The sequence below is a fragment of the Neolamprologus brichardi genome, chromosome 6 (genome assembly GCF_056152115.1).
Source record: "Neolamprologus brichardi isolate AB-2024 chromosome 6, ASM5615211v1, whole genome shotgun sequence".
In the NCBI taxonomy this organism is placed as follows: Eukaryota; Metazoa; Chordata; class Actinopteri; order Cichliformes; family Cichlidae; genus Neolamprologus; species Neolamprologus brichardi.
The window spans coordinates 28,205,060-28,217,163 of NC_142109.1; the positions used below are offsets into that span (position 1 = coordinate 28,205,060).

General features: G+C 38.3%; 1 protein-coding gene across 1 annotated transcript; it reads left to right on the top strand.

Annotated features, from left to right (window-relative positions):
- Positions 1-2,340: 2,340 nt before the first annotated feature.
- Positions 2,341-11,865, top strand: tmc8 (transmembrane channel-like 8). The gene is made up of 16 exons (XM_087842017.1): positions 2,341-2,659; positions 3,459-3,708; positions 4,666-4,814; positions 4,898-5,029; positions 5,117-5,169; positions 5,258-5,397; positions 5,470-5,617; positions 6,705-6,869; positions 7,721-7,878; positions 7,959-8,034; positions 8,130-8,227; positions 8,362-8,548; positions 9,217-9,374; positions 9,521-9,664; positions 9,784-9,862; positions 10,605-11,865. Exons 1-16 carry the CDS (start codon positions 2,617-2,619, stop codon positions 10,674-10,676), a joined length of 2,052 nt encoding a protein of 683 aa, XP_087698143.1. The 5' UTR covers positions 2,341-2,616; the 3' UTR covers positions 10,677-11,865.
- Positions 11,866-12,104: the final 239 nt, after the last annotated feature.

The following is a 12,104-nucleotide window of genomic DNA, read 5'->3' on the forward strand; positions in this document are numbered from 1 at the left end:
AATATAAAAACTAGTAAAATTATAAAATATAAATTACTTCACTCGTCGAAAAACCAAGCTAATACCTTATTGTGTGATATGATTTCCAAACGATTCAACATACTCATCTGTAAGACCCGTAACAACGTAATGTAAATTTGACCCCCCACAGAGTTGGCACTCTTGGTTCAGTCCTATTCGCAATTTTACAGGTTGTTTTTTTTTTTTTTCAGTGGGGCAGGGCTGGGCACCAAGAACATCCTAGTAGATGTGGTTGGAGAGAATGAGGTCGTGAATGATGGGGAAATAAAGACAGTGAAGAAAACTGGCGCACAAACGCGCAAATACACGTGCATTGAATGTGGCACTAAAATGTGTCACTAAATAAGTTTTTTCAAGTAATATTTATTCAGACTCTACTTAAAAGTCATATTCCTACTAAATAATACAAAAGTTATACAAATAGTTATATCAAAATATCCTTAAAGTACTTAAAAGTGCCCATTATGTAAAATGTCTTGAGTGACAGGTATCATAATGGATCGTAATTATTGTTTAATTGTATGTATATCACTCTAATGGTGCAGCTAAAGATTGGTTGATTTTAATTATTTATATTATGCTGGGATGTCTGATCTATAGTAATGCAGCATAATTTACTTGTACCTAAGTAATGTAAACGTCCATGCTTTCAGCCAGTGGTTTCAGAAATTGTCAGATTAACAATAGTCCAGCCCAATAATGTTCATAATGTAGCATCAGAGAGTCAATCATGTGTTTGTCGAGGGCTCGGTGCCCCCACACCGGACATGTGCCTCCTTGTGAACATGCACAAATTGTTACATGGCCTTCAAAGTGTAAATACAAACATTACTAGCCTAGCTGTGACTTAACAACTATTCAAAGACTTAGAGATCTATTCTTACCCTTTTACGCACTTGTACAAACATCTGTAAAATAACCTGCGTGAGGCTCTTTACTGAATGACAGTTTTATTTTATGTCACTTAACTTAACACATAACTGGGTTTTAAGAAGATCACATATGCGACCTCTTGCTGCCACTGTGGACAAATCTGGGTATAGAAAGCAGTACATAAATTTATTTGCAGACTCAGTTTAATAACAAACTACCACCCCCCAGCTGTTGAGACACTTGCACAGCTGTCTTTTTATTTTGCTGTAGAACTATAACCCATAAACTGTTTTCCTCATAGGTTTTTATATGTGTACATTGGGTTGTTTTATCTTTTATTTCCTCCACTCTCTTTTGGTTTTCTGGTGGTTTTCTCAGCTGGCTTAAGCATGTCTAAGTAAAGCACACTATGGGGAACTGGTTAATCTTCATTTAAAAGGTTCAGTTTCTAGATCATACCTCAGTATTTTGCATACTAGTTTTTGTCATAGTTTCATAGGATAGTTTAATTTGAACTCTATCATGATTTTTACATTTGATATTCCTCTGAAAAGGTGATGCTCCTCTATAATTTAATGGAAAAAAGTAGCAATGGGCACATTTTAGTGTGCCATGTGTTAGTCCTTGGCAATGTCTACATCCTAAAAGTGTGTACACTGCTCCTATGATGCAATGGAGATTAATTATAAATCCAAATGTGCTTTAAGTACGAGTCCTGAAATTGTTATAATAACCCAGTAACACCACATAAAACTGAAAAGTGTGTCAGTACAAATGAAAATCAACTCTAAGTGTTACAGTCTCCACTGAACTGAAACCAGTGGTGTTGAAAGAGTGCATAAGAAATGACGCTCATGCTCATGTTTCGTTGTAAATGGTTTTGACTGGAAATTTCAGAAGACTTAGATGTGTGGTGAGTGGGTGTAAAGAGCCTCTTTGCTACGGCAATCAGAAGCCTAAGAGCAAAGGGTGCAACACTTCCAAGTGCAGCTGATTAGTCAGTAAAGAACTAACTGAAAAAAGAAAATGATGACTGTTTACCCAATTATTTCACTGATAGCTTAAAGATATTGTGTAAACAAAGTCTAAAATTTAGCCTAAAATAAATATTTGCTTCGCATTGCACTGTGGTGGATTCCACTGGCGCAATCAGCTGTAAACAGATCGAACTGTGTTAGAAATCATTAGAAAGTACTTAAAATTAGAAAATGTATGAAAGTATTAGAAAAATAATGAAATTGTGGATATCAACACATTAAACAACACCAAAAGGTTTTCTGTAGCACATGTCCTGTCTCAGGCCAAAGCTTTATCACGCCTGTCACCCACTAACACGCCTGCCTTAAAAATTTCTCAACTTAGTGTTTGTCAGTCCAGTGAGATGGGAGTGCATCCTGTCATGTGATTTCCTGAAGCTGTTACGTTCGCCCTCGTTGTGAACAGATCTGACATATGTCACCTGCAACAAAACAGTCAACCAGACACAGAGAGCTTGAGGAACAAACAAACTCCTGACCAGCCATTCAGAGGTCTTCATTTCAGCGTGACGATGTGTGTGATATTTTTAATGCGGATTGAGGAAGTAACTTCTCTCTTCACACAACCTTAAGTTGCATCTTGCACGGAGAAGCTTGTTGAAATGCTATCTAGATGAAGTAAGAAGTTTGGATACTTTTTACTTTTATATTTCATTTTTGATTAAAGAGGAAGTTCAAGGGGAAAATGGAGGCGCACGAAAGTGCCGACTTTATGAGGCTCATGTCAGGTAATGAAAAAAACAAATGTGCCTGTGTGAGTATGTGACAAAATGCTGTGCTTGTTTAACATGGTGTCAGTCCTCACAGTATGTACGAGTGTGTGAGACTTAATGGCAAACTGACCATTTGTACTATGCTCGGTACACGGTCCCTTGGCAGTTTACTGCCAGTTGATTGGTTTCCCTGATGGTGTTAATCTAACACAGGTCACATCCAGCACTACAAATCTTGTAAAACATAAGTTTTGGGCGTCCAAAAATAACAATTCTTCAACTTCTTGATTCTTACCTCAAACACAGAAGCGACAGAGAAAAAAGTAAACTGTTCCAAGTTTGCAAAACAATAGGAGGTGCAAACTAATAAATAACTGATATGGTTGTTGATGTATTATTATTATTATCTCACTGAAAACTGAATACAGCATATTTGTTTTTTGCACTGCTGGCTGAAAAGATAAGACATTTAAAGACTTAATCCCTCAGATATCCAAGTTGCACAGATTGTGCAGAAACAATGTTTTCTTGATTCCTTTTAGTTACTTTATGTTTGTTTTATGGGATTTTTTGTGTTAACAGGAACTTTGTGCACATATCGTGTTTTGTTATATTGCGTTGTTTGTATTATGTGCATTAGGATCTTCTACTGTGAGCTAAATATACCTTTGGTTACAAAGCAAGCAACTTAACTCTGAACAAGTTACTTTAGTCATTTTTAAAGCTCTTTCTTACCTTACAGACAGAGCAAGCAACAGTACAGCAGCTTGTTTACAAACTTGTACTGTAATCTACTTTTCTGTGTTCACCCCAGAGGAAAGCACAGTGTCCACCCTGTCTTCAGACTCATGTGAGTACTATCAGACTGAGATATTTGACCTGCTGCCCAGCATTCAAGCTTCCCGACCTGAGCAGAACAGACATGACTTTTCGGAAGAGACCAACCAGGGTGGCCGAGAGGCCGGGGAAAAGAGTGGCCAGCTGTCCAGAGGACCCAGAGACAAAACATCTATGCAGCCACTCAGAAACTTGCCCACGTGTATTCAGGGAAAGAGGGGTGCCAAGTGAGTAAATCTTTTTACAGACTTCCCAAACCTGCTTATTTTTTATCTACGTCTTACTTTGACATACAAGCATAAACATGCAGTTAACTTATTACTTAAATAGAATACTACTGATTTACTTAAAGAAACATATTACAGTTGCGTCTGTACGTCTTTGAGCATTTGTTTCCACATTTTTTTTTACTTAAGACCCAGTAGAATTATGCTTATGATCCCACACACCTGTAGGGAATATTTCATTGCCACCTACCAGGATTGTTTCCAGATTTTTATCAAAGCACAGAGGTGATCTTGGAAAAAACAGGGATGTGATATCCTAACCGTCGGCTTGATTTTCAGGCTTATGCTCAGCCCGCCTGTGCTCATGCTCAGTTTTCAGGGTATTACACATGGCCCTGAAAACCATTAGCACTAAATAGCTGTTTAGCAAATAAGCAAAACAAGTTCTTAGAACTTTTACCCAAGTAATCACTCAATTAAGTATTAGCACCAAGGAATAGCTTAAAGTAAAAGCCCATTACTGAATCATAATTATCATATGCTGGTGCTTGAATAACAGTAGCAGTCCAGCAAACCCTCCTCTTTAATTTCTGTTTCAGCCTTCTTAGCTGACTAAAACTTCTTAACACATTACAGCTGCGGTCGAGAAATGCTATTGTTAAACAAGTTTGAACCATACGACAGTTACAAGTGTTAACAGAAGTATTAAGACAACAAAAAAAGTGTTTGAAGTGAGCACTTTTTTTTGTACAGACCTCAATCAGTTGCTGACACACTTAACTGGTACTTGGTCAGAGGCTATGCATTAACAAATGTTGGATTTCTTTAAAACATAAACTGTCTGATAGCTTATATACATGTTTTATTTCTGATTAAATATATCATGATTAACCTCTAAAACTGCCATGTTAAATTAAACAGGAGTTTGTTAAATGCAATGTTTATGCTATTTTCTAGGGAAAGGAGGAAGCTTGAAAACAATGATATTAATTTTTGGGAGTCCTGGAGGAAAACCCAGAGCACCAACAGGAAGAGGGTGAGGGAACAGATAAAAGAAGCTCTGTCTGGCCTGGTGCCATGGCGGCAGACCCTCCGGACCATCGAAGGTGAGATAGATTTGTGGTGAATTAACTTAGTATGTGCTGTGACTGAACCACTCAACTATAACTCACCTAATTATTTGTTGCAGGCAAGTTTGGAGTTGGGGTGAAGTCCTATTTTGTTTTCCTCAGATATCTGATTTACTTGAACCTGCTACACTGCGTTCTTATCGGGGGTTTCATTGTGGGTCCATCAATATTTTATCGCACTGACGAGTATGGTAAGTCAGCCGCGACAACAGATGGCAGCAAATTAACCACAACTAGGAGCTGACATCTAAAAATAATTATTCTCTCTGGTTTTACAGAACCGTTGACATTTAAAGAAAATGACTCTGCTTTAGATTTCTTCTTGGGAACAGTAAGCTTTTGTGTTCTAATCTACGTGTAGTATTTATTAGCAATAGCCCCACATGTTTCCCATAATCTTTTCCTTGTCTTTTCTGCAGGGCTACGTGAATCGTTCCCTTGTCTTCTATGGCTTTTATACAAGAGGATCCCTGGAATTAAAGTGCTTGAACACACCGTTGCTGTACCTCGCTGGAATCTTCTCAGTCATATTTTTAAGTCTCATTCTGGTGGTCCGCAGGTAAGTGATCCACAACAATGCAACATAAGAGGTCAAAATTATGTTTTATTTACGTACATTCACCTGTGATAGAACAACAGTCGGCTACAAGCACACCTGGATGCTCGGGAAGCGTTACAGCATGAACGTGAGCTATAAGATCTTCTGTGGCTGGGACTTCACCATCCAGGATCCCACTGCTGCCGCTCTCAAACACGGCTTCATCAGAAATGACCTCAAGGTGAGTGGCGAGGCACTGACACCCTCATAGTAAATTAGCCAAACTGCTGGTAAAGTTTCTGAAAAGTTTGTGAAGTCTTTAAGTCTAACTATGTTTTCATACATACGCCTCAGAGAAGAATAAAACGAAATAAATATAATAGTAAGACCACCAGTGACCGCCCCCTCAGCCTCCTACTGGATGCACGTATTGTATCAATTTGAAAATCCTACCTGACTTCCTTCTCGACTTACCACATTCACAAGATTTTCACAAAACGTGACCTCTGACCTTGACCCTGAGGTTCAATTCAATTCAATTCAATTTTATTTATATAGCACCAAATCACAACAAAAGTCGCATCAAGGCGCTTCATAGATACAGAGAAAAACCCAACAATCATATGACCCCCTATGAGCAAGCACTTTGGCGACAGTGGGAAGGAAAAACTCCCTTTTAACAGGAAGAAACCTCCGGCAGAACCAGGCTCAGGGAGGGGTGGCCATCTGCTGCGACCGGTTGGGGTGAGAGAAGGAAGACAGGATAAAAGACATGCTGTGGAAGAGAGACAGAGATTAATAACAGATATGATTCAATGCAGAGAGGTCTATTAACACATAGTGAGTGAGAAAGGTGACTGGAAAGGAAAAACTCAATGCATCATGGGAATCCCCCGGCAGCCTACGTCTATTGCAGCATAACTAAGGGAGGATTCAGGGTCACCTGGTCCAGCCCTAACTATATGCTTTAGCAAAAAGGAAAGTTTTAAGCCTAATTTTAAAAGTAGAGATAGTGTCTGTCTCCCAAATCCAAACTGGAAACTCAAGATCACTGAGATCTGAACTCATTAGTAGATGCACTTGAATTTCAAAATACAGCTCCTTGTTCTCAAGTTATCGCATTCACAAACATCCTTTAACACCCGTGGGGTAAAATCATGTGCAGCATGGTGGCACAGTGGTCAGCACTCTCTAAAGGAAAGCTGCGGACAGTTTAGGGGCTCTGTACGGTCCGTATGTGTTTACTGTACTTCTGATGTTTTGCTGGAGTCTTCGGGTAGCGGTGTGGATCAGATATGGTCATCATAATAGTTTCTGCTCCTCTACAGCTTTTCCTGGAGGAGCAGAGTTTCTCTTTAAGGGCGGCTCAAAGGACACTTGGAGAGAAGGTCCGTCTCTACCTGCTCAGAATCGTCCTGAACCTGATTACTTTATCTCTGCTTGGTGGAGCCTTTTACTTCATCTACTTTGCCACACAAACATCTCTGAAAAAGGTAATGGTTTGATGCCAAGTATTGCCAAATACTAAAGCAATAGTATTGCTTTAGTATTTCTATCCGCACTTGTCTTTGTCTACTTCTGTTTTGTCTATGGTATAGCCTCCCTGTTTTATCTTGTTGAGGACTCTCTCCAGGTACATTCAAATAGTCCAAAAAGATTACCTCTATCTGCTTTTTTTTAAACATTTACATGACCTGTGCTACTTGGTCAATTATGTTAACTGTTTTCATAAATAGTTGGATAGCACATCACTATTATTGTGGGATGGCATGTGGGATGATCTCCTTTCATAAAGGGTGACCTGGTGTTTCCTATGCTGCAGCAGTTAATAAAGGAATCAGTATCCTTGGTATTTGGAGAAATCAAACAGCTCTTATTATGACTGCCATGCAGTTAATTCTGAGTCATTTCTCTAACCTTCCTAATTGATACTTTCTATTCACACATACTCTCTGTGTCTCTAGCTCCTATTTTCCCTTCTTAGAGCTTGTTTGCCCCATATTAATTTCCACATGTGTTCATTGTTTCCACCTTTGCCTAATCAGCCCTCTGTGCAGTCCCTTGTTAAATGTCAGCTGTTTTTTTAAGGCAAGCCGACTTTCTGTGTCTCCATTTTCTTTTTTTTAATAACAGCCATAAAAGTTTTGCCTTTTTGTTGTTTAATGTGCTTCCATGTCTTGAATTTGGGCCCTCTCTCCTTTAACGCCTAACAAATATGCTTTTTTAAAACAATACTTTTGTCTTTCTTGGTTTTCTCATGCCTAAAGTAAATAAATATTCTTGCTTTGTTCAAGTACGTATTTATTGAATTTTCTTAATAGCTGATAATGTATGTGTGTCTTAGGACAACTCTGGACACCACTGGTTGGTCAGTCTTCTCCTCCAGTATTTTCCTCCCATCACCATCACCTTTGTCAATCTAGTCCTGCCCCACATCTTCCGTAAGATCTCATCTTTTGAAGACTACTCCTTCACCATGCAGGTGAATGTCACGCTTTTGAGGTAAGCTGAAAAGAGACATCAACTTTTACTCTACATACAGGCACACATGTATTTGCATATTTACTGTTTCTTTTCTTCAGGAGCATCTTCTTAAAGCTGGCCTCCTTGGGGATCTATTTATTTTTTGTCTTCACAACAACAGAGCAAGATGCCAAGGTGGTACAGACTGAGCTTTAATGACACAACATCAAGGGTTTAAATTTTTTTGAATCCATTTTAAACAAAATCTTTGTGTCTCTTCACTGTTTCAGTGCAAGGAGAACCAGTTTGGTAGAGAGATGTACAAGCTGTCCATCTTCAACTTCCTCGCAACTTTCTTCAGTGTCTTTTTCTTTAACTACCCCAGGAAGTGGGTTTGATTGACATTAACTGTTTCTTTCTTTCTCAGTCATCTTTGTGGTTTGAATGGAAAGATCAGCAATGTCTCTCCTTAGTAGATGGCAGGACAGATTCGATCTAAGCCATCTCCCTTATCTTTAACAGGTTGGTACAAGAGACGTATCCAAGATCCTCGCTGGCCCGAATATCAGGGAAACAGCGCTTCCTGATACCATTCAATGTGCTGGACCTTGTTTACAGTCAGACTGTATCCTGGGTGGGAGTCTATTACTGCCCTCTGCTGCCTGTCATAGGAATCGTTTCATTGGTTGTCACGTTCTACGTTAAAAAGGTTAGATTATTATAAACTCTTTATATTCCTCACTTTATTATTTTCTATCTGTAAATTGGTTAAATAAATCTGTAAAAGAAAAAGATGGAAAACAACTATCCCAGCTGTCTCGGGGAGAGAAGCAGGGTATGCCCTGGACAGGTCGCCAGTCTGTCGCAGGGCTAACACAATGACACAGGCAATTGATACAATTTAACAGACATTTGGGAAGCTGTAACACAAAATGTTGCCCTTTCTTATAATAGTAAAGATCTTTAAAATAAATCCTTTCCACATCAGATCCAAAGGTTAATCGCTTTCCAGTCCAAGCCCCACATCTGGTAAAGTTTTTATGCAAATCCAGCCAGTGTTTTGAGCAACCCTACTAAAATAGTATCCTAAATCAGATTTTAAAAAATATTGTTAACAGATAGGCACAAATGAAGACGATCTTTAAGCAAACAAGAAGCATCAAACAGGTCAGCAGGGGGGAAAAAGCTTCAAGGAGATAGATAAGATGTACTCAGGTGAGTTGAAATAAACAAAACCGTCTGGCAAATAAAATCTGAAGGAAAAACTGACTGATTTGGGGATAAAATAAGTGGAGTACATTAAGTAATGGCTATATAGAAGTCTGGTTTTAGTATAAAATGTGTTCAAACCTTTTTGCTCTACCTCTGTGTCTTCAGTTCAGTGTCATGCGGTGTTGTGTGCCAGAGCAGCGGATGTTTCGAGGGTCCAGCTCTTCAGTTTTGTTCCATTTCATGTTGCTGCTTGGTCTCTTCATGTGTGCAGCAACACTGGGCTTCAACCACTATCCGCTACAAAGAACTGAGGGCAGAAACGCGTAAGGTTTTCACTCCAACTGCATCTAACACCGCCCGTCCTTCTTTCTTTTATTTTTAATTTGAAACCTTTTAGGATCAGAATTAAACCCATATTTATATTTTATCTTTATTTCCTGCTCATTTGCATTGCCTCTGCCATCCCAAGGACCTCCTGCGGTCCATTTAGAAATGAACAAACAATGTTCACTGTGACTGGAGACTGTGTGAAAAGTCTCCCCAGCCCAGCCCAGACCACTATCCGCTACCTGACTTCTGAGGCCTTCGCCCTACCACTAATACTAGCAGAGATGTAAGTATGCAAATAACCCCGCACCCAATACAAATATCAAACCTGTATTTGTAGTGTTCACCTTTACCAGCTCACCCTCTTTTAAGATTGTTTCAACACTTTTCGTTTTGTCTCCTCAGCATATTCTTAACCTCGTATGTGTCTCGGAGACAAGCCAATCAGAGGGCCATTGAGAGACTGAAAGACATGCTAGTTATGGTAAGCACATGTCCAAAATCCTTCCAGTCCCTCCACCATATTGGCTGGTAAGTGGAAGCTGGTATGCTTCAGGCTAGTTACTTTAAAGCTCCTAAATAAGTGAATGGTTTAAGAGCCATAACTTTATTTTAGTGTTCACTGGAACAAAAGAAACTACATCTACATATATCTACAACTACATAAAATCTTTTCTACTGCACATGTGCAAAGTTACATGACAATATGCCTCATTACTAGCTAGGTCGAGAGCATCAAAGGCTCCTGAACGACTGCCATTCAAGCATTTCTTTAAATTCAAATTTTTATTTGTCACATACACAGTACGATATGCAGTGAAATGCTTGGACAACTGCTCGTGACCTAAAGAAAAAAAGAGAAGGCTATGAATAAGATAGGAAATAAATATGAAAATAAAAAAGGGTAAATTTAACCAGGAAGGAATAAAATAAAATAAAATATAAAAATTAAAAAAAATATATAAAAATTAAGTTAAGAATGAGATAACTGTACAACACAAATTAGAATGAAGGGTAAAGGGTAAATTTAACTGGGAAGAATAAGATAAAATATATAAATTAAAGTTGAAAATAAAATAACTGTACAGCAAAATACACAGTATAGAAATATATAAGAATGTATGAAGAAATATAAATATAAATATATATATACACACAATAACAGCAGCTGTACAAATATTAACTGGAAATGTTTAAAAATTTGCATGTATGTGTTTCCCCCACAGAGCAGCTCTGATAAGCGTTTCCTGGTGAAGCAGCACGCCACGATGCTGAGACAGCGAAATAAGCACCACTGAGCTCTTTCTGCGGTCATTGAAGAAGACGTCACGCTCAGTCACTAAAAACATCCCATCTATGCTTTTAAAAAGTGGCTTTGGTCTCCACAGACTTCCTTTTAAAACTAAAATACGGTTCTGGCTGCTGACAGCCAGGCCGAGGTGTCAGGTGGCTCAAATGAAAAATGAAAGTGCAGGCTAACTCTTGCTTTATAAAAGATAAGAGCCACAAATATAATCTTTTCCCCTTTTTATATTGTAAATACTTTAACTATAAAAACCTTCCTCCTTTTAATGGCAACAACTTTATTTCTATAGCACATTTCATTACATATAAACTCAGTGGGCTTAACACATAAAAACAGAAAAATGTGCGTGGGTTTGCTGCCTCGGGGCAGGGAAGACAGCCAAACAAAACAACAGCACTTGTCCATGAATACAGATGTTTCCTGAGTCCAGATTACAGTGGGAGCGTTCACGGACAATACCAGGCATGTTATGTTACTAACTTGTTGCTGTTTTATCTGTTAATCTGTTAAGGATCTCAAGTTTAATTCCAGGAGGAGACAAACCCAGCCTCAGGTGGTCACGAAGTAGTGCCGGTCCCAAGTCTGGATCAGTGGGAGGGTTGCCAAATTATTTCCTTGGGTAAATAAAGGGAGCAGCTGAAAGTACCTAACACCCTGAGTGACACAAGTTGGTTTAATGAGCATCACTGTGTTAGTACAGATGGGAGTAAAGCCCTTTAAAACAAGAAGCACTCTCAGAGCACAAACTTCCACCAAGGTGTCTCACTCTCTGGGCAGTATTTACTTTTATAGGAACAGTATTGTATTTTGTACATTGTCCATCCTGTTTTCTTTGTTCTTTTTAAACATACTTCAAGAGGTTTGCAGTGCAGTAAAAACAAGTACAAAGTGTGGACTTTTGTTATTTCCCCCTTAATCTACTTTCCATAATTTTGTGTATATTTTTTATTTATGTATATGTTACATGTGTCATGCTCATTTTGCAGTTATTAAAATTCAATTACATTTTTGGCAGAAATATCAAGTGAAAAAAGTTTTTGAGGACAAGTTTGTTTTCCCCAAAAAAATTCTTATTGGGGAACCCTGTACACGTAGTCAAAGTGTTATGTATTTAAACGGTTAAAACCTGTTACTGTACATAATAACATCATAATAAAATAAATAAACGATATTTACAGAGCATCCCATATGAACATGTTCTTATCAGTTTGAACACTTGATGTCATTTTAAATAATTCTATATAAGATTATTATCACTTTGACCTTCAGATCAATCTACTGAAGGAGAGGTCAGAGGTCAAATGTAACATGGTGTTTTAAACCATTATATGGTACTTGCTATATGCTGACAATACACACCACACTCACAAGAATTATAGTTGCTAAATTATAAGGCTTTTTTTCAATGTAGGTAAAAAAA

Bases quoted from the DNA above. Each gene is read 5' to 3' on its own strand.
- tmc8 (XM_087842017.1), top strand. From the start codon at position 2,617: ATGGAGGCGCACGAAAGTGCCGACTTTATGAGGCTCATGTCAG. The intron at 4,815-4,897 runs GTGAGATAGATT...TATTTGTTGCAG, and splicing joins GACCCTCCGGACCATCGAAG to GCAAGTTTGGAGTTGGGGTG. The intron at 8,035-8,129 runs GTGGTACAGACT...TCACTGTTTCAG, and splicing joins CAACAGAGCAAGATGCCAAG to TGCAAGGAGAACCAGTTTGG.